This window comes from Lepisosteus platostomus, chromosome 4 (assembly GCF_059453375.1).
Source record: "Lepisosteus platostomus isolate fLepPlt1 chromosome 4, fLepPlt1.hap1, whole genome shotgun sequence".
Lineage (NCBI taxonomy): Eukaryota > Metazoa > Chordata > Actinopteri > Semionotiformes > Lepisosteidae > Lepisosteus > Lepisosteus platostomus.
Window position 1 is genome coordinate 41,178,217 of NC_142614.1, and position 23,199 is coordinate 41,201,415.

Sequence of the window (23,199 nt, forward strand, 5' to 3'; positions counted from 1 at the left end):
GAGTGCCAGAACTTTCCTTTGTTCTAAGAGTCTAGAGCGGAGGTTGCCAGAGAATAACCAGAGGATCCACCCGAGGTTAGCACCAGCAGCAGGCCTCGTGAACAGGTCGGAACTGTGGACAGCTGAATCACTATTCAGAACTAGCTCTTCATCAGGAACGAACCGGTCCTCTTCCTGTCTTGCTGGGATCCACAGTCATCTTTTCTCCTGTGCATAAACTTTGCTAGTTAAAGCCAACAGTGAACATCAGCAGCGCACCGTCGCAAGCCGCACAGCACAGCCTGGCACCGAGCCAGAGAGCGCGGATTGGACAGCAACAGCCTGCAACTGTTTCTTTGTGCCCGCAGGAGATCTGAATCCCCAAAGATTGGATGAGTATTCAACTTCAATGCATTACAGCTCGAGAATTCAATTGTTATCCCAACCAGTTGATATCAATTTAATTCCTAAGAGTTATGTACTTGTTTTGGGTATCTAATGTAGAAGTTGTAACCAAGTTCAATTACGAAACGGTCTTAATGAATGATATACTGAACGTATGTCCTCTTGATATGTGTAACACTTTGTAACTGACTGAATATATACCTTTGTATTCTGATAACCCTCTCGATAAGATCTGTTAGGTTTACATGCATATTCTATGTATTAATAAATGTATCCTCGTGTATTAGTACCTGTGTGTGCGCGTTGTTGGAGTTATGTCGCATGGTTGGATTCTTAAGCCATCAAAAGAATCAACTTTGTGATTTACTGCTACAATTAATAATTGTCTCAGTAAATGCCCAAACCCTACAGAACTGGTGCCTTCAGAGAGCCACTACGTTACATATTTGGCGTCCCTGAGCCGGTTTTCTTACATATATTTGGCGTCCCTGAACGGCTATGAATCACTACAACTATTAAGTGAAGATAAAGCACTAAAAGACAGACATTTGTAAGATTACAAAACTCACAAAACTTAATTTAGTAACAAAGGTTACAATGAGTGTGTGTGCGATAATTCCTTCATTTGTTAAATAAATAAGGAATTTATTTTAAATTTTAAATAATAAGGATTTTAAATAATAAATTAAAACAATGCAAAAATGAATCAACAGTAAAGATAATTCTTTATTAAGATCTTCAAGGAATCACTAAACTTTGTTCCATTCACTGCCTTTTGTGTCATTCATATTTGTTTTTCTGGAAGACAAGAAAATGTAAAAGGCATCTCTTCTTTTTTTCTATGTGCAAAATATTTCGTTATACATTTCTTAACTATTGAGATTTTTTTCTGAAAGGAAAAATGCTTAAAACTAAACATTACAAACTCAGTATGCTCCCCAAGTATGAAAAAATTGTTATAGTAGTTTGTAATTAGTCAGCATTTACCCTACTCCTGGAACAAATGGCCATCTAGGATGGCTAAAGTAAACTTTCACCCTTTCACTGGGTGATATGATTCATAGTCATATTGTTAATAGTGGGGCAACATGGGCTGTTCTTGGCTTGTAAACACTCAGATAAACTAATCAGACTAACCTAAAAAAAAGTTTTTCCATGGCAGTCATACAAAAACTACGATACGGAAGTCCTAGTTGTTTGCAATTGTGAAAAAAAACAATTTTTGTTCAAAACAGGAATATACCGTAAATGGTCTGGGATAAGATTCTGCTGTCAGAACACAATAACTAACACAAACTTCCAGCTTTATTATAAGCATGAAAATGGAGAAATATGCATTTGCATTTCTTCAGTCTATTTAAAATTTTTATGAATGACTCCTAAAAGGAATTTTAGAAATTGTATTGTTCTTAACACCATTCTCATAACATTTGGTGCATTTAAATAAAGCATCAATAAGTCTTCAAAAATAACTGAAATGGTACTCTTAGTCTCATCTTCCTGCCAACATCCATTCCTGATAGTATATTTATCAGTCTTTTTACCCAAGTACTCCCAGACTCACATCATCTTTCAACTGTAACTGAAATCATTTAAATAGGATTTTTGTTTTTTTATTTCTAAGGTGTTGACATGTACTGTATATTATGCGCTATAAAACCAAGGTTTTTACTCATTTGTGTAATCAAATAAAATAATAACATTTTTAATGCATCCTGATAAAATTGGCATTTTGTTCCACATTTTTTTCAGTGAAGTAAATGCTTACTAAATACAAAATTACTTGACAAAAAATAGCATATCCATAACAAAACACTTCATTGATTGCAAAATATGTTTTGTTTGTGCCTTCTTAGCAACCTGTAAATATTAAGTGAGAAGCAGTATAAAGTAGAAAGACTGTAGCTATGGCATCACAATGTCTCCCAACCTTTAAATCTTGATAGAAAAATGTTATCATTAAAACAATGCTTGAGATACACCATTTTCCTTTAATCATTTCAGTGCAAGTTAAAACATTCATCTCACCTATTTCATAAGCTATGAAAACAATCATTTATAAGCAGCCATTGTGCAAATTATATTAAACAACTACAATTATAAATAAATACAATAAAAAACATTACTACACATCCTTCAAAAAATAAAACAACAAATGTACAACTTAACACCCCTTTGAAATAAGTTCACAGCAGAAATGCTGGCTATCTAAACATAACTTTAATACAATGAATGTATGTAAACCAAATCCAGACTAAAATATTTTGTCTATAAACCTATATATGAATAATTTGCCAATTGAATAAGCATATGTACCTAATAATTACCAGCATAAATTAACAGCATTAATGGTCCCAATATTCACAAACTTTTCTTTTCTTTTTGGGAAGTATATTTAAACAAAAAAGGATTAATAAAATTTAACTTCAATTTATAAGGATGTACATATATAGATGTGGCAGAAAAAAAATAAAAGCTGTATTGTCAATTTAACCAAAATACAGTAAATTTATGTTAAAGAATGCATATATGGATTCAATTTTCACAGTTGAATCTTTCTGTACTCACGTTCCTTCATTAACATGAAAACAAGAATAATCAGTTGTTTAATATATAATATGAATACAATAAAATGTTTTGTTCAATAGCAATATTTTTATAACAGTATATTTAATAGGATTTTATTGGAAACCTTCTGGTGGTGGTTTTTGAGTTTTCAAAAATGTGAGTTACTTGTAGTGTGTTCATATTGAAAAGATATATCAAATTATTAATGCAATTAAAACATACATTACTTTGGTTAACTGTATTTTTACTGTGGACAGGGCTGGTACTCCTCTTTTTAAATCAAATATGCTATCAGCTTTTCTAAATTAAATGTAGCACCTGTGTAACAGGTTATTAAGAGATACCTCTGTTCTTTTAACAGAATTTAAACCCACAGATGATGACACCCAAGTATGTGACAGACTGAAACGTTTCATACTTAGAATAGCAACAAAGGTTATTACTTTTTGAACAAAGTGAGTAAATACCTTTGACTAAATAAACAAAACAGTTTGTTTTAACCAAAGAAAACAAACATAAATCAGCTATAAGAACATGTATTGTTAGTATCTGAAATCAGACAGCAAAAACTATCTGAAGGAATTCCAAACAAAAAACAGTTGAGCTACAACTGAAGTACTACTACAGTATATATTTGGTTTACAGGATGATAAACACACAGATAACAGTGCAATCATTAGCAAATTGAGTATCTTTACACAGTATCAATGGAAAAGAATCAATACAACCTAACTGCCTTGCCCCAGCAACTAATCTTTTTTGTTTTTTTCCTTTCCCACAAAATCATCTCTATAAAGATACTCAGTCAATACTACACACTACAAAATAAAACAGAAAATCCCATTCACCTTTTTGCACAACATTGTTCATGTGTTATTATCTAGACAAATCAAATAAGTAGCGAATTTTCTGATTCTAAAATATATATACAGTAAATACCGATCCACATACTGTATGTACTGTATATGGTTTTGCTATTAAGTCATATATAGAGTGTCTATTGCCATGCCTGTGCAGACACCTTAGATGCAGCTCTATTCTAAAAGTACATCACCTCAGTTTGTTAAAGACAGAGGAGCAAAAATAATTATCTATATATGCATAACTAAGTACTAAAAGTACTTAATATATATTTTGATGCTTTTATGCTCTGTTTTCAAGAGTAAGACCTACAAAACACATTGTACTTACACAATAAAATATTTTGTTAGTGGGATAATTTGTACCTGCAGTTGGTCATCAGTGTCCTAGAGCAACAAGATAATGAAATGAGAGTACCTCCACTGCTCATACATACTAAATATATGCCTAAAATCCTTAGAGCACCTTGATACTAAAATGTTGCATCTTTCTTAAATTCTGAAGCAGCTTCATAAAGTGTTGCATATTCATATCCTATATTCACAGAGTATGTGCTTCCACTGCTCATAAGAAGATATTCTGAAATCTTCAGAGCTACCAAACTTTTTCGTGGATTCTTTTTGAAGATGAATCCCCATCTAATTTCTTCCAATGCTTAATTTGTCATGCAATACTCATACTCCAGATAGCATGGTGTTTGCTAATGTTATCAATATGTTAAAAGTTCTAATGTTTCATAGTAATGACAAATTAGAAACATTCAGCTTAACATTCTATCCAGCAATGATCTGTAGATACAGAGGACATTTCTGCTCCGCAGGTCCTTTTAATTGCAATGGTAGAGAAGCAAGGAGTGAGTGCCTTTCAGTCTTTATTGACCCTAAACTGCAGCAGGGATCATGCCCTTCTCCTTAAGATGAGATTTCAGTGTGTTGAAGATGCTGAGCTGCTGTTCAGGCTGGAGGACGAGGAGCTGCTGTAGCACTTTACTGGGGTTGGGTCCCCTAGAAGATAGAAAGATACAGTTTAGATCACATACTTACATTACGGTGACTCTCTAGCTTTATCACCTCAACTGAAGAAAAGAATTCAATGTGCATACAGGATTATTTCATATTAATACAGTACTATATTTTCTATATTCATACGTCCATACTGAGGCTTGAAATCATCATCATGAAAAAACTACACAAAGAAATATATTCGCTTAATTCACAAAATTAAAAAGAAATTAGTGATTTATTTTTAACCTTCCAGAACTTCCAGCCAAATTCTCAGAAAAGGGAGCATTGTTATAATTGGGGAAGAAGGTACTACAATAATCATATCTGCCAGTTCTGACAAAAACACACTACAGCAAAAAAGTAAGTCAAAGACCACAGCAGCTTATACACTGTCTTTAAATACCTGATAAAGCTTGCAATGTAAACATGAACAAATGTGGCCATCAAATATTGACAATCAAAACGATCCATGATTCCCCCATGTCCGGGAATAGTGTCTGCAAAATCCTGTTGATGTAAAAAGGAACAAAAGACGCTGAGCACTAAAAGAAACTTATCAGTCAATGCATTATTTTTATAAAAAATAACATATAGTTATGTGTTGTTTATGGTCCTTATGTTGAAAATGTGCAGTCCTTATTCTCTGCAAAGCATTGCAGCTAAATATCAGCTTTTGTAGTCTTGCTAATCTTTTGATCTGAAAAGTGAAATACTGTATTTAGGTTTGGCTGAGAATGAGGTTTATATGGACTTAGTTGTTTTTAGCATTGTTTTTAACTGCCACTATAACAATCCGTGCATTATTCTCATCAAGGTTGGTGTGTAGTTATAATAAATATAGGCATGAAATATTCTCCAAGCTACAGAAGAAAAGAAGAATGGGGCACGTGTTCCCCTTACTTTGATTTTGAAAGCTCTTTTGAAACCACTGGCAAAGAAACCACCAAAGGGTCCTATTAGAGACGCAAATGTAGAAAGAGCAATGCTGTGGATCTGAAAGGGGTACAGATTCATGGTTTTCTGCAAAGAAAGATAAAAAGAGCAAATGACAATCACAAACAATGGACTAGAACATTTTGTATCACTCAATTAATCTTACATTGCCTCAAAATAGAGATTTCTGTTTATTCTATATATTGAGTTCTGCTATAGAAATAACAGTTGTATACAACATATAATGAAATAACTATGCAATGTGACCTGCTAGCATACACATAGTAACACCTGAAATGAGCTAGTGTCTGAAATTTCTTCCTGTATCTCTAAAAGCTAAAATGAGCGTTGAGTCTGCAATCCATGTGGCAAAAGACCCTTACTAAATATTAAATGGTTTAATACTATAAAATGTAAGGGCAATTAGAAGGTAGTAGAAGTGTTTGTTAACTGTAGCATAAAAGCTACATTGCATGTATGCATGTAGTAGTGATTCCGACGTAGATGAGTGTACCACTCAATAATCTATTGTGTACCATTAAGATCAGTGTTTTAAAAAGATTACTATCTACAGATGCAGCCATTCAAAGTGCGCGGTACAGACACCGCAGTACAGATACCGCAGGTATGATGACACGCGATACCGCGGTGCGTGATTGGTTGACCGACAGGGGCACTCGTGGTCCGTTGGTCTGTCGTAGAAAGACTTACTGTAAACGTCTTTACTGTGCCCGTTGTAGATATTGAATTTTACCACTGAAGGGAAATCTTAGTAGCTGAGCATAAAAAGAATAGGAGCATACTGTAACGCGTGTGAAGGCCATAAACGATATTAATTTTGGAACGTAAACATACAGTATATGGCTGGTCTTGGTACTTTAAAGAAAAAAATACACACCAGTATTCCATTTCTCCCTAAACATTGTAAGCTTCGAAGTCTTTAACTAACGTGATACCGGAGTCAACAAGCATACTTTTAGAATTTGATTAAAAGGGAATATAATATGGAATCGCGTATCTAAAGAATTTAATAACGGTATGATTATATCCGTGTACTGCGGCAGGACTGTGTAGGGCTGTTTCGCCTACCTGATCATGTGAGCTGTCTTGTAGCCTACTGGTCTAGGTGCGTGACTACCAACTGGCAGGTTGTGTGTTCGAATCCAGCTGGTGCTGGACTTTTCATTTTTATTTATTAATTTTTTAATCGCGTAACATAAACATATTACCGTATGCAAACTGTACTGTATACAGTATGTATATGTATATTTAATGTCTTAACTGTGCCCGTTTAATTGAATTAAAAAAAAATTATTTAACACGAACATTAAGCTGTTTACATCTTCCGCCTGAGAACAGTCACCCGTTGCTACCCAACGCAGAATGGTGATTGGCTGACACTATCTGACACCCCTCTGATTGGAGAAAAAAGACGTGCTGGTGTGCTATACACACTACCAGGAAGAGGATTTCTTTCTATTCAAAACGTGTATTTTAAAAGTTTAAGAAGTAAAAACATTACAGCGTACACAGATTTCTAAACTGATCAGGATCGTTATCTTTGTCTTATGCATAATAATGTTCACCGCTCTGTCCAGCAAATTAATAATAAACTTTATTTTATATAGCGTTTTAAACGAATAAGTAATTAGATTGCTCATAAACCTAATCACTTGCTTTTTCTTTTTATTTAGGCTCAGATTTCAACTATAGATCGTATTATTAATAACCATAATAACAACCAACCAACAAAAACAACCATATAAACATAATGGTGGTGCTGGACCTTCCAGTTTTATTTATTTATTTTCTAATCGCGTAACATAAACATATTACCGTATGCAAACTGTACTGTATACAATATGTATATGTATATTTAATGCCTTAACTGTGCCCGTTTAAGTATTGAATATTCATATCTAATTTTACCACTGAAGCGAAATCTTAACATAAACATACAGTATATGGTTGGTCTCGGTACTTTAAAGAAAAAAATACACACCGGTATTCCATTTCTCCCTAAACATTGTAAGCTTCGAAGTCTTTAACTAACGTGATACCGGAGTCAACAAGCATACTTTTAGAATTTGATTAAAAGGGAATATAATATGGAATCGCGTATCTCAAGAAATTAATAACGATATAATTATATTCATGTTGCAAAAGAACTGCAACGGACATAAAAACTCCCTTGCATGGTTTCATTACGACCAGAATCGGTCTTGAGATGCTTAAGTGCTTAAGTACTGCTCACGTATATGTTTCTAGGTTTATATTATGCATTTCATACGGTCAAATTACTTTTGAGCAATAAGAAGCGAGAAACGGTATGCGTTTTACTTTCGTTTTGTGCTGGGACCCATGGATTGATTAGAGATATCAAGTACATACAAGTCATTTTTTAAATGTTGTAGTTCGTCTTGAAAAAATGTTACGAGTACATCATCTATCAACAATTACACAGGTTCTGTTTCCATATTGCGGATTTTGGTTACGTAATATTATTTTCTAGATTTCACGTTGTGAATATGATGGGATGTCTGATGGGATGTTTCTAAAAATCCATCCTCTGTAAAACGTCTTCTCTAGTTGTCCTGCATATGTATTCGCTAATGAAGCTGTGTGTTCTGAGCCTAGATCTCTACATTTTCGACCCAGCAGCCATATCACCCTGCAACTCACAACTGGCAACCCACAGAAGCTAAGCAGGTGTGAGCCTGGTCAGTACCTGGATGGGAGACCTCCTGGGAAAAACTAAGGTTGCTGCTGGAAGAGGCGTTAGTGGGGCCAGCAGGGGGCGCTCACCCTGCGGCTCATGTGGGTCCTAATGCCCCAGTGTAGTGACGGGGACACTATACTGTAAACAGGCGCCGTCCTTCGGATGAGACGTAAAACCGAGGTCCTGACTCTCTGTGGTCATTAAAAATCCCAGGGTGTTTCTCGAAAAGAGTAGGGGTGTAACCCCGGCATCCTGGCCAAATTTCCCCATCGGCTGTTATCAATCATGGCCTCCTAACAATCCCCCTCTGTGAATTGGCTTCATTACTCTGCTCTCCTCCCCACTGATAGCTGATGTGTGGTGAGCGTTCTGGCGCACTATGGCTGCCGTCGCATCATCCAGGTGGATGCTGCACATTGGTGGTGGTGGAGGGGAGTCCCCATTACCTGTAAAGCGCTTTGAGTGGAGTGTCCAGAAAAAGCGCTATATAAGTGTAAGCAATTATTATTAATTATTATTATTATTTCTGTATGAACCAGCTTAGAGGGCTAAAGCTAAAGTGTTTAAATTGAGTGTAAGGCAATTTATGCTTCTAAAGTCATGGTCAGCATTTATCTTTGTACTGTGCTGTAAACTTGTTCTGTGCCAAGTCACATTATTTTATAGCGTTTTTAAAGCGTTATCAAATACGGTGTTACTGTAGTTTACTGAGTCCCATGTCACATGGTCTGTGATTGAAACCTGTAAAACCGGTTTAATTCGTCACAGCCAGCACTCTTCAGGTGTGAGGGTCTTCTGCTCAGAATGAAACGCTAAAATGTTTGTGTATATTCTAATGGTAGTGGGGGCAGGGTGTGTGGGAACAGGTTTGGTTGAAACATTTTCTCTGAAAGCATTTTCTTCGCAGTTTAACCGATCTTGTTACAGCATGTTACAGTTTACTATTATTAACCATATTAATTTTAAGTGCTTAATGTAAAATCTTGTAAAAATATATTTTCATTGTTCAAATATACATTAAGTCTGACTATCATATAATAAGTTAAATACAAAACTAAAGAAAAAATAGGGTTAAATATAATTCAAAATATTTTGCTAACAATGTTAACTGTTTATGAATAATAAAATGTATTAACTAAGGAGTAGGATGGCACAGTTGTTAGTATGTTTTTTGTTTTTTTTAACCCAATCTCCGGGAAACCATTAGTACGATGGTGAATCGGAGATTCTCAACCCTTGCTGCGTACGACTGGAAAAGAATTTGTGATCGGATCAACGAAATGCTTCGTAGGAGGAGGCGGTCTTTTCCTCTTGTCTAACAGTCTGTCCACAAACAAAACATTCCTGTTAGACAAGAGGAATTGAAAAAAAACAATGTTGTCAATGAAAACCGGTGTGTGTGTCTCTCCCTGCTGGATGTCCCTCTCACAAACTGCTGAATGAATAAAATAATTTTATTGAAAACGAGTTTGCGATTGTCTGGTCTTTAAATTCTGGAGATACGCGATTCCATATTATATTCCCTTTTAATCAAATTCTAAAAGTATGCTTGTTGACTCCGGTATCGCGTTAGTTAAAGACTTCGATGCTTAAAATGTTTAGGGAGAAATGGAATACTGGTGTGTATGTTTTCTTTAAAGTACCGAGACCAGCCATATACTGTATGTTTAAGTTCCAAAATTAATATCGTTTATGGGCTTCACACGCGTTGCAGTATGCTCAGGCACTAAGTAAAAGGAGATGCTTCGTATTGCTTGACTAATTTTAAAAACTAAGTTATAAATATAAAAATTGCAGGCGCTGCTCTGGTGCGTCGGCTCCTACACAGTGCCTGTCTGCCGTAAGCGTTACAATATACATACAGTACCCAACACTGCTTGTACCCATCTGTCATGCAAATAAAACACCTTGAATTGAATTGAATTGAGGGGAGAAGGGGGGGATACTAAAGCCAATACTGGCTCAATGGGCTTTGACGTGCTAATGCGTTGGTTTAACGGTCCGGGTGTGGCAGGCTTCCAATGTCAACTCGACTCGATTAGAAGACAATGAACGTATTTTAGCCCTAAATGAATTAATAGCAAACATGGTTTACATAAAATACATTTTTCCAAGAAAGTTTATAATAATACGATCTATAGTTGAAATCTGAGCCTACTTTAAAAATAAAGGAAAAGCATTTTCAGAGAGCAATCACGCTGTGTTTATGTAGAAAAAGTGATTAGGTTTATGAGCAATCTAATTACCTATTCGCTTAAAACGCTATATAAAATAAAGTTTATTTAGAGATGAATGATCAGTGTCGCAGTTTAAATAATGTGAGTCAGGAAACTAACACAGCGCCACCGGATTTAATAACGCAATAAAAACGCTATAAAATAATGTGACACAGTACAGCACAGTACAACAATACTGACCATGACTTTAGAAGCATAAATTACCTTACACTCAATTTAAACACAAGCTGTCTTTCTGTATGAACCTCTAAGCTGGTTCATACAGAAAATGTAGAAATGCATTAGCCTGATCATGATTAAAAAACACATAATTAAACACGCGTTTGCGATTTAAATCAGAACACGATTTAAATCAATATAAATGTTTATATTGTAACGCATACTGTCCAGCCTCCATTTCTCTATAAAAATTTACTGTTGCACACACACACACAATAGAAGCAGGAACCGCTGTCAGAAGGGAAGATATGTTCAAAATATCGCAAATATCGATCATGTTGCGATATTTTGAAATATAAAAGTCAATTGATTGTCCATAATATCGCTTACCTATTTTTTCGAAGAAATGTTTGTTAAAATAAAAGTCCAGCACCAGCTGGATTCGAACACACAACCTGCCAGTTGGTAGTCACGCACCTAGACCAGTAGGCTACAAGACAGCTCGCATGATCAGGTAGGCGAAACAGCCCTACACAGTCCTGCCAGTACACGGATATAATCATACCGTTATTAAATTCTTTAGATACGCGATTCCATATTATATTCCCTTTTAATCAAATTCTAAAAGTATGCTTGTTGACTCCGGTATCACGTTAGTTAAAGACTTCGAAGCTTACAATGTTTAGGGAGAAATGGAATACCGGTGTGTATTTTTCCTTGTGATATTTTAAGCTCTAGTTGAATGATAGGTGTCGCATTTTAAATCATTTTCGTAGCTAGAAATTATGAAACGCCCTGTTAAAAGCAAGGAAGTTTTTATGCCCCGTTGAAGTAAAACAAAATGCCTGACAAAGTATGGCTTGGACAGATTCCAAGTGCTTGTACAAATGTGCTAAAGAAATTATACTTTGAGTATACAGCTTGTCCAAAGTCATCCATTATTAATACTATTAGTAATATCTTCAGTAAAGGCTTTGATGCATAAATATTTCTGATAAAGGTAGGTTGTGTACTTTTGTCCAACTGAGCAATCTTGCTTTCATAAAATATACCAACATTTTAATGACTGATGATTAACATGCTGTAATACACAGTTCAAAATTAAAGGCTCAAATGCTGTACATGAGAGGTTAAGCTCCCCCTGGCGGTTTTACAAGGCGACGCCGGATAGTTAGTCACGTGACACACGTGAAACCGCGTGATACCGCGTGATACTGTGACACGCCCACCGGGGTATGCCGCGAAATACCTCACCCATTTTGAATGGCTGCATCTGTACAGAATCATAACACAGTCAAAAGGATGAGAAGTGCTTTTCACTGTACCACATGCATGGAAGACAAATATGGAACCCAACAACAACAGGCAAGACAGACAATTCAAAACAGGTAAAAAAGGCAGAGAACAAAGAAAACAGCTTTGCATAATTGATTATTTGTGAAAAAATTCATAAACCTTGTATGTCTGCATATTTTCATGATTAAACAATGCTTAAAGATCTGAAGTTGCTTATATTTTTTATATTTCTATTCAAAACAGATTATTTTATCATGTTGTACTCTTGTTGGGGGTTCTGGCTGAGTAATTTGATATCTGCCTTAAAGTCGCTTTTAACTCTTCATTCACAAAAGTTTACATGACCTACAGTAACTCTGGTATATGCATAACACATCTAATTCTAATTACATTGATATTGAACTTATTATTATTTTTCTTCTTTATGCTCATAACATCTTTTAAATGTTATATAAATTCTTCCTTACCAATCTCAGAAGGCTTTGCATCAGTGAAGGAAGAGTGTATTCCTGCATCACAAAGAGCTCTGAAGGTTCGCATTCCACAGCAAAACTGTTACTCTCACTGTCGTATTCTGCAGGGCACACAAAGTATCTGTACTGTGCCAAGAGGTATGCAAACTAAAAAGAAAATAGAAATCATTATTCTAAAATTACAAAAATTTACAATCTACTTTCATTCAGATTTCTAGCAACAGGTATAAAGTGATGAACAGTTCTGAAACAGAATAAAGCATACCTTGCAAGCCAAATATTGAATGTAATAAAAAATCAAAGCTGATTTGATGAGCCTTGTTAACCTATAATTTTACAAAATATATTTAATGCTAGGCAGATAATTACAAGAAACATCTTTTAAAGTTTAGCATATTTAGTTTTTTGTCTAGTCAACAACATAATATCTCTAAAATCTGAACTCCCATCAAGAAACAATATACAATATACTTACTTCCTGTAAGCAGTTTCTGATTCTGCTATCTTTTGTTTCTTATAAACATCTGAATTTAATGATGACCAAACACTGCTGAACACTTAACCCGCTGCTCGTTTTGTGCTAATTTCATATTTGGTTATAAAGTAAAAATAGTCAAGTAAAAATGGACTGAACTTACTATGAACCCAAACACAACTGTTGAAAAGAAACCTCCTATGAAACCTTCCCAGGTCTTCTTTGGAGAGAGCTGTAAAGACATTTCCCTGTTATACATGTACAAAAACACTGTATAAGGTAAATACTGTGTACTACAACATTGGCATTTAATGCCCCACAGCCTCTTTTCATTTCAGAATGGAATAAATCTTTACTTCTTCCTTTGCAGCCTACGCGTACTGACACAGCTCCCTACTCAAACTTTGTTTGCTCATTCATGCATTATTAATATATTTTTGAGTCTATATTTAAATATTGCAATATTTAATTAAGATGCCATCATACTATATGAATAGACATTGTTTTTATTTAAATTCATATTCATAAATAAATATTGTTAATGATGTTCAGAGATGTTATTATGCTTCTGTAATTTTTATTTTCAGCTATCAAAATTTCACATTAATATTTCATATTAAGTGGATTTAAAGAAGAAAATCAGATTAATTAAGCAACCATTCATAACAACTACTGCATTACAATTGCCACCTTTTGATCTTCTTTGGCCAATGAAAAGCTAAGTTTGGCAAGCAGAATAATATTACCATGTGCCATAAGCAGCCTGCTGGGGAAGACTTTTGCTGCCCATTCTGAGTGGTTGCATGTGTGCTGTATGTCACAGCAGACTTTATTATCACAAATTGTTAAGCAAGAGGTATCATAAGAACTGTGAAGCCAAATGAAGTTATTTGCTTTGGGTTTCTATAAAGTCACATGAATTGATTTTTTAATATTAAGATAAAGTTTGACACTAGCTTATTTAGCACAGATAAAAGGACACAATACAATTAGGTAAATTATGAAGTACATAACACACACAGTAATTTACATACATTAAGAGAGATGTGTTTTACCTTAATCAAAGGTGTTCGCCCAAAGAAGAAACCAAAAAGATAAGCCATGATGTCATTGCAGATCACAATAGATATTGGAACTATGAACCTAAAAAACATAAGCTCAAAGTACAAATTTTGCCTCCAAATTATTTGTTTCCAAAGTTCAAGACTTTTTCTAAGGATGTAATGGATAATTGAATACATCAACACCTAAATATCATATTTAGGGTTGCTGGTTTTCAGTTTTGATTTTTTTAAATGCAACATACCTTTAAAATAAATGTGAATACTGTTAAAATAACAAGTTTAATAATTATGAAACAAAGTTGGTTCATCTTTAGCTTATCTCGTGATTGAATTTAAATCCACGGAATATGGCTGGTGACACAATATTTGTTCCAAATGTGTTTGCCTTGCATTTGATTCATCCAACAATCTTATACATCCTCCAGCATGCCTGTGTGCTTTTGATCATTTTCTAAATGTTGTATAAGCAATCCACAGACAAATCTTTTTTAGCATTAAATATCCATGTACAGTAATCATATGCTGTGAGAAATTAAAAAATACAGTTTCTGAAAAATTTTACAGTACAGAACTACAAATGTACAATTTTGTACTGTCGCAAGGATACTTTGTTGAAAACCTGAAAAAGCACTGAAAACTAGAAGCCTTGAACTATGTAGAAAATGATGGACTGTTTTTGCCGCGTAGAAACCACTACTTACTACTCCTATCTACTTAAACTGCTATGTCTCAGACTGTAATACGATTGATCCATGTTTGAAGGGGTGAGTGACTCAGAGACTCACTGTATTTATGTGGTAGTATTCATTTGTTTTTACTTCATAAGTTTGTACTTCTTATTTGCACTACTTTCAGGAAACCACATACAGTAGCACACTATTTTTATTACTGACTATAGGGGCATTTTTTCCAGCATTTTTATTTGGTGTCAGAATTGTAGTTACTTTTTACCCTTATTAAACACTGTTAACTGCACCTCCATATCGCCAAGTGACTACGAATTTATAACAGCATCATAAACCGAAAAAAAACATTTTAGAGGGTGTTAAATATGTGTTTGATATGAACATTACTAAGTGATTACGCATTATTGCATGATTGAGAGAGACTGTGATGACTTTGGCATATGATACACCTATGATTCATGGCACTCTATTTGATCCTTTTCACTAGGTTGTTCGCCATTTTCATAGGAAATGCTAAATGCTACATACAATGTAGCTCAAATGTGATTAAAAAAGGTACTGACTCATTTGATTTATTTGCTGAAAGAACATGATATCTTCCTGATATCTCCCAGAAAGACTTAATTTGGGATGAAAAGCACTTACAGCTGGAGAAACTGAAGTTACTTCCAGATTCGTGTGAAATACAGGCTTATCAAGTCAGACCTGATCCCTTCTTACCATATCATTCCTTCACACAGGTTCTGAATGACAAGGTGTGACTGTGTGACTACAATCAAGAGTGTCACATGGGTCCATGCAAACTGCAAGTGCAAACATAACACACATCAATTTTAAATTAAGGTAAAATGTACAAAAACATCTAAAACACATGTAAATCACAAAATCATTATTTTTAAGGATCTGCATGATTATGTTATAATAACACTTCCACATCAATATAGGAAAACTATAAGAGAAAACGCCACAATTGTAATGTAAGTCCACAGTCAACAAGAAATGCAAGCATGGTTAGTAATTTTAAATATTGGGTGCCAAAGGTAGAACACAAAAAACTGAATGTAAAATCAAGTAATAGCTCCTTGGGTTCAATGAGCACTCAGTACAGCTCGTGTTCTGTGGCACAGATTCAACCAGAATCTGGAATTGTGCAGGAAGAAGAAAGCAACATTCCTCCAAGAGAAAATCAATAGACTCAAACCTGGCTGGTGGAGGTCTACAAAGCTATCTCAGACCTTTTTCCATAGTAATCAATAAATGCTCAATATTGCTCAGATCTAGTGACTGAGAAACCAGTGACAGATGGATAACATCTTTTTTGACACTCATCAAAAGACTGGATGACCCACATTCATCCTCTGTGGATGAGGGCACCCCTTCTGGCAGGAAAGAAATGCTGCAACATTTGGGACAAAGAAGATCACTCAGTAACATTATGTAGCAATTAGAATTGGCCTTGTCTTTAAGCGAAAGAGTGCTCCCACACCATGCCAGGAAAATATGTCCAACAACATTGTGGAACATTGTGGAACATTGTGAAGGATAATTTATCCGATCATATCAGATGTCTCCACTTCTTGGTATTCCATTGCTCTCGAAGGACCATTTTTGATTAAACTGGCTGTTCTCTCCCCAGGTTAAAATTTGAAGTCAATTGATCTGCAGTTGTTCTCCTGTTCTATCCTGCATTTTTAATTAATGCATGGATATCATGATCCTGGAGTATGCACTTCCACTTTCTGTTGCCCTATGCCAGTGGTTCTCAAACTGTGGTCCGCGTACCAGGAGTGGTACGTGGAGCACTGCCAGCTGGTACGCCATATGACCCTGGAACTTTGTTGTGTGTGCTGAAAAATCGGGACAGGTTTTCATATTTTCTATTTTAATACGTGTCGAATACGCAGCACAGTACTACAATACTGCGTGCGCTAATACTTGAGTGGATACAGAGCTACAATGTAATTTTATACCACTCTATAGGAATGCGTACTAAGACATGACCAACTGTGTTTAAAAAAAAGCTATCTCCAGCAAATACGGAGGTAGGAGAATGTGCGTGGTTTTGGAACACAGCCAGTCTTGTAAGCACGGGAAAGCATAGAAATCCATGCTACCAACTGAAAAGAAGTGACCAACTGTATTTAAAAAAAACGTATCTCCAGCAAATAGGGAGCTAGGAGAATGTGCGTGATTTTGGAACAATGCCAATGTTGTAAAAACAGGAATGCTTAGAAATGCATGCTGGTAATCTTGTGAGCACAGGAAAGCGTGATAGATCACAGAAACATATTTAAGAACTGTTCTAGGTAAATTTGAGAAAAATACACTGAGCGTCTCTGTGTTTCGCTCTCATGTGCATGAAATTAAAACTTCTTTTAACTTCTGAAACAGACTCCTGAAACGGAAACTGGGAAAAATGCAAGCTCGTGGATTTCAAAAGCAGGTAAGCCCCACACTATTTTTGAAGAACCTTATTTACTGTTGGCAAAAGAGCTGACATGTATTATGTGTGAAGAAAAAGCTCCTAAACAGCTCGACCTGCTGCCCCCTCTGAAAGACACAGTCACTCAAAGAATTATTGAAATGGTGGATGATATCCATAAATGCATGTTCCTTAAGTAAAGAGTACATGCAGTAAAGTCCTCAATTCTGTATCTATACCTCTAATCTAAATGTGATATTGTACTAAAGATTCTCCTATGCAATTACATTTAAACAGACTGTAGTTTTCTTTGAGAACAAGTTACTAAGTTTATCACCTACATGATGTTTTAAATCATATACATGTTTATTGAGCACTAAATCTATTTTGGAAAGCCATGGATTCAAGTTTAAGATGAGACACTCACATTGCTCCTTGAGCAAGGTATTTCTATTTTATTTTCTTCCAGTAAATTCTATTGTATAAAGTGGGTATTCTCCAGGCTGTCATTGTAAATGAGCATTGGTTCTTAATTCACTTGTCTGGTTATATAAAGATTTGAAAAAAAAAACCTGAACACTTAGCACACATATAGTATTATACATTATCAGGTACAGTTATTTTGACATAATGTATCAAAACTACAAAATAAATGTAACTCATTGAACGGTATTTGATTTATGTTTAGGAATATTTTAATTTTATAATAGCCTGCTAAGAATGATGAAACTATATAGTCATTTAAGCAGAAGTATGTTAAATCACTGAAATTTCAGTAAAGGAAGAAGAGTATTTCATAAGAATACATACATGTCTCCAAAAGCATTTCAAGAACCAGTTTAGGGCCCCTACCAGTATTCATACAATTAATACAGCACTTAAGGACATTAAAGATGAAGTGCTCATTGGTTAGAATGACAGATGCCCTTTAATTTCATATAGCAGTAGTTACAGTAGTTTCTGTTGATACACACCATATAAAACTGCAGGCGGTAATGTTTCTTCACTAAACTCAGCACAAACATGCAGAAACCTGAAAAAATAAACACTGCTGTCAGTATTGTTACCATAAAAAAGTAAATAATTTTTATCTTTGCAGGTCAGTTTTTGTATAATTAACATTTACAGGCTAAATAAAAAAACAATTGTAATTTATTATAGTCAATATACAGATGCAGCCATTCAAAGTGTGCGGTACAGACACGTACCGGAGGTAATTGGCTACGGCCTCGCGCATCGTGACGCGCAATGATGCAAAATACCGCGGTACGTGATTGGTTGACTGACAGGGGCACTCCTGTTTTGTTGGTCGGTCATAGAAAGATTTACAGTAAGAGTCTTAACTGTGCCCGTTTTAGCATTGAATATTTATATGGAATTTTACCACTGAAGGGAAATCTTAGTAGCTGAGCATAAAAAGAATAGGAGCATACTGTAACGCGTGTGAAGGCCATAAATGCATAAACGATATTAATTTTGGAACTTAAACATACAGTATATGGCTGGTCTCGGTACTTTAAATAACAAATACACACCAGTATTCCATTTCTCCCTAAACATTTTAAGCTTCGAAGTCTTTAACTAACGTGATACCGGAGTCAACAAGCATACTTTTAGAATTTGATTAAAAGGGAATATAATATGGAATCGCGTATCTAAAGAAATTAATAACGATATAATTATATTCATGTACCGCAACACAAGAATAGTACACGCTGTACATTGTCTGTTGATAATGTTTCTGTAGTGCTTTTCAGCAGTCTGCATGCAACCTTGCTGGTGGCGCTGTGTGTTAGGTTCCTGACTCCCATGTCACATGGTGAGTGTTTGAATCCAGCTGAAGCCATGACTTTTTTTTAACAAACATTTCTTTGAAAAAATTAAACTTTTCCCTGGGTCAGAGATTAAATAAAACCTCACTCGCACCAAACAAATTTATATTTCTAAATATCACAACATGATCAAATTTAAGTCATTTTAATAACAATGAATAGTCACCTATGCGTTACAATATAAACATTTATCTTGATTTAAATCGCATTTTGATTTAAATCGCAAACGCGGGTTATAAATATATGTGTTTTTTGATTCACAATCAGACAAATGCAACATAAATTGATATATTTGTCTTCTAAGTATCTTAATAAACTTTCAGCATAGCTTTCTCCCCGTTTAGATTTATTTTTCTTGGGATCTTGGGATCAAACGTGGAAAGATTAGATTGTAATCGTTTCTTTTTAATACATTTTAGAAAAGTGTAATCTATACTAAAAAGCTGCACACCACCTGCTATAAAGATACATATTGTAATACTTTCGGATTCGGATAGGACAGACACAAGAACTCAGACATGCGGAGTTAAAGCAAGTTAAAGCCTTGATTTTATATATCACCTTTAAAATTGGCATCTCAAAGCAACGTAAATACCCAACACTGATTGTACCCATCTGTCATGCTAATAAAGCACCTTGAATTGAATTGAATTGAGAGAGGGGGGGGGGAAGGGCGAGCGAGAGAGCACAGCCAGGACAGACAGGCAAATAAGATACACTCCACAGACATTCACAACAGCGACATATCATAAAACGTTTGCACATATAGTTAAATTATTACTTGTTTTTCAGGAAGTTAAAAAAACCCTTGAATTACTTATCCAGTCTCTCGAAATAAAATTATTTTTCAAGCAATGCAACTGTCGGGCAACGTGTTTTTTTTAATCCAACATTGACAGCCACATCTTAAATCTTGTCAGTCAGCTCTTTTTTCTCTATTTGAATTGTGGCGATTCAAACAACCTGGGATAACAAGTGGTCTCAAAGTCACCGAGCTCACAGAGCTTCAACAACAGATGACAATTCCCTTAGTCCTTCCTTAGTCTTCCAGAAATTGTCGGATTATGACTGAATAAAAGCATTTTATTAAAAACATGTTTGCATTTGTTTGGGGGCTATATTATGTATTTTTCATATGTAAGATATAATGATGTGTTCCCACTTACACATCGCACGACTTTAAAAGCTAGAAAAACAGGTTTCGATTCACATTATCTGGCAAGCCTTGTTTTGTCAAAGGACAGCACAAAAAAACTGACAATACACGGGGGGGAGGGCAAGCGAGAGAGAGAGTTTTTTGCCCTCTGTCAAAAAAACCCAAATCACCCGGGGCAGAGACTCTGGGGTGATCATTGTGTGGTAGTAAAGAGAGAAGAGTCAACAACTGATTTAAGGACGATCTGTCAAAGTGCAATGAAATACAATATTGTTGTTGTTGTTATTGTTGTTTTTATCCTGTAAAGCGTTTTGAGAAGCCACCTTTAAAGGCAATATATAAAAGCTCTGATTCTTATGGAATGTGTTTTCTTTCTTCTTTTTTTTCAGCATGGAATAAACCTATTACTTGATTCTTATGGATGCCCGGTTCCGCCGGGGATTCAAAAAAAAATTTTTTTTTAATCGCGTATCTAAGGAAATAGCAGTATAACCTTGTTCATGCACAAACAGTGGCATGTTACATTATTAATTTGGGTGTCTCCTCTTGCCAGAAAGCTCTAAATTGCATTTTGAGTGCGGTTTTTTACTTTTTTTAAATTGCAACCCATAAATAAAGCTGATACTGTTTAGACTTTTAATTATTTTAAACTGTATTACAGCAGCACAATGCACAATGCAACGTAAATTGCAAAATTGCACTTGGAATCTGTCCAAGCCCTACTTTGTCAGGCATTTTCTTTTACTGTAACGGACATAAAAACTCCCTTGCTTTTAACAGAGCGTTTCATAATTTCTAACTAAAATTATTTAAACTGCGACACTTATCATTCAACCAGAGCTCGAAATATCACAAGGATCCTCAAGAGCACAGCAAAGACTGTATTAAAAGTATACTAGTGACAAACTAGTATACTTGAGATCTTTTTTCTGAACCGGGGAAAATCTGCTAATGTTTCTCTTTAACAATAATAAAAAACATAATTTTACATATCACCTATATGTCATATCACCTTAAGGACAGCACATACAAGGGTTAATTGCAAAATGGACTGCGCAAAGAAATTTAAAATAGTCTTCTTTAGGTGTGAGGGCAGGAGTGGATCGCAGCAGGCATAATCAGCAAATTAGGAAAACAAAGAACAGGACAGGTGAGACGTGTATCCAGAGAGCGAGTGATCAGAAAAAGGAACAGCTGTTAAGCCCAGGTTTTACGCTCTATCTCTGCTGAACGAATAAAAGTATTTTATTAAAAACGTGTTTGCGTTTGTTTGGGTATTTACTTTGTAATCTGTGGTTTACATCTACTGTATTGCTTTGAGATGCCACTTTTAAAGGTGATATGTTTGTTATAGAGAAACATGATCAGATTTTCCCTGGTTCAGAAAAAAAGATCTAAAGTGCTTACACCTAACTTTCTTAATTAGATGTATTTAAAACAGTGAACTACTGTAGGTGTAACATAACATTCAGAAATACAATCGAGAATAGTTTTGTGGTGTTTGTATAGATGAAACATTCCTAAAACGTAAACGGAACAAAATTAAAGACGATTAAAATCTGTTATCTTTCCACTTGTATGTCATCGGAAAATACAAGAAGTTTCTGCTTTGTGTAAGGATGGTATCAAAAAGTAATATAAGTGGTGAGAAAGCTGTGCTCAATGATAATTAAGGGACTTAAAAGTAAAAGGAGATGCTTCATATTGCTTGACGAATTTTAAAAACTAAGTTATAAATGCAGATGCTCTCTTGGTGCCGCGCCGGATCTAAATATCTAAATATCTAAATATACATTCGCCCCAGGCAGAGGCCCAAGAGCGCCCGGCTGGGGTGTGCGGGGAAGAGCAGGACAGGAGTGAAAGGGGTCAGGGCGGGGTTTAGGAAGGCCGCCGACCAGTGCTGCTGTCCCACAGTGAAGCGGGCGTACAGTCTGGGGAGGTATCCGTTTTCCTTGTAAATAGTTCCCTGCTTCTGCACCCCTGGGTCTTAGCTCTCTCTCTCAGACTCACGGGCGGTGTGTTGGCTCGCGCTGTTGGCGGGCGGGGGCGATTTAAATCAAAACGCGATTTAAATCAATATAAATGTTATAATAAAATAGTGTAAACACCAGGCCGCAGCAGGGTGATGGTCGAACCGGTGTCGGTGAGGGCCTGGCAGGGTCTGCCCTCGGTGAGGCAGGGAAGGAATAAGCCAACTCTTCCCACAGCAGGCAGGGTGAAGCGCTCCTTGCTTAGAATAGCAATATTATGGACAATCAATTGACAATAAACATAGAAAAGCACATATTAAATTTGGGAAATTTGGTTTCAAAAGTCCTCATATCAACGATGCCTATACTGTGTTCCTCTACAGTATGCTAATCTATTGTAGTGCATTCACCCCCCTCTTAGGCTGCACAAACGATCTTTTAGATTTTTATAGAGAAATAGAGGCTGTACAGTATGCGTTACAATATAAACATTTACTGTCAACCTTTAAATCAACAATTGCTTTAAAGACGATCTGTCAAAGCGCAATGAAACCTATTACTCGATTCTTATGGACTCCCAGTCCCGCCAGGGATAAAAAATAACATGGAATCACTTATCTAAAGAAATAACAGTATACAGTAACTATGTTCATGCACAAACAATAGCATGTTACATTATTAATTTGGGGGTCTCCTCTTGCCAGAAAGCGCTAAATTGCATTTTGCCTCAACACTCCATACTCAACAACGATAATTCACAAACAGCCAGAACATGTAACTCCACATTCCCAAATAGACCTCATTTCCAGAGCCCCGCCCCTTATGCAAAACCAACATCCCTCCCCTGTTCTCTCTCTCCGCTGGCGTTTGTAATCGTTTTTATTTTTAAATAAATTTTAGCAAAGTCATGTATTTTAAAAATCTTAAGATTTTTTTATGTCTATTTAGTGGTTTCATTAG

The 23,199-nt window shown here is 35.5% G+C and overlaps 1 protein-coding gene across 1 annotated transcript in view; it reads right to left on the minus strand.

The window, feature by feature from the left end:
- Positions 1–1,090: 1,090 nt before the first annotated feature.
- The window catches only part of cds1 (CDP-diacylglycerol synthase (phosphatidate cytidylyltransferase) 1), a 55,192-nt gene continuing 33,083 nt past the window's right edge, over positions 1,091–23,199 (minus strand). The window contains exons 6-13 of the mRNA XM_088629489.1: positions 18,256–18,314; positions 15,580–15,662; positions 14,165–14,252; positions 13,273–13,341; positions 12,629–12,781; positions 5,718–5,837; positions 5,221–5,324; positions 1,091–4,817 (exon numbers count right to left, since the gene is read on the minus strand). Of these exons, the coding sequence (XP_088485615.1) occupies positions 4,694–4,817; positions 5,221–5,324; positions 5,718–5,837; positions 12,629–12,781; positions 13,273–13,341; positions 14,165–14,252; positions 15,580–15,662; positions 18,256–18,314 (800 nt within the window). The 3' untranslated portion in view covers positions 1,091–4,693. The remainder of the gene's footprint in view (positions 4,818–5,220; positions 5,325–5,717; positions 5,838–12,628; positions 12,782–13,272; positions 13,342–14,164; positions 14,253–15,579; positions 15,663–18,255; positions 18,315–23,199) is intronic.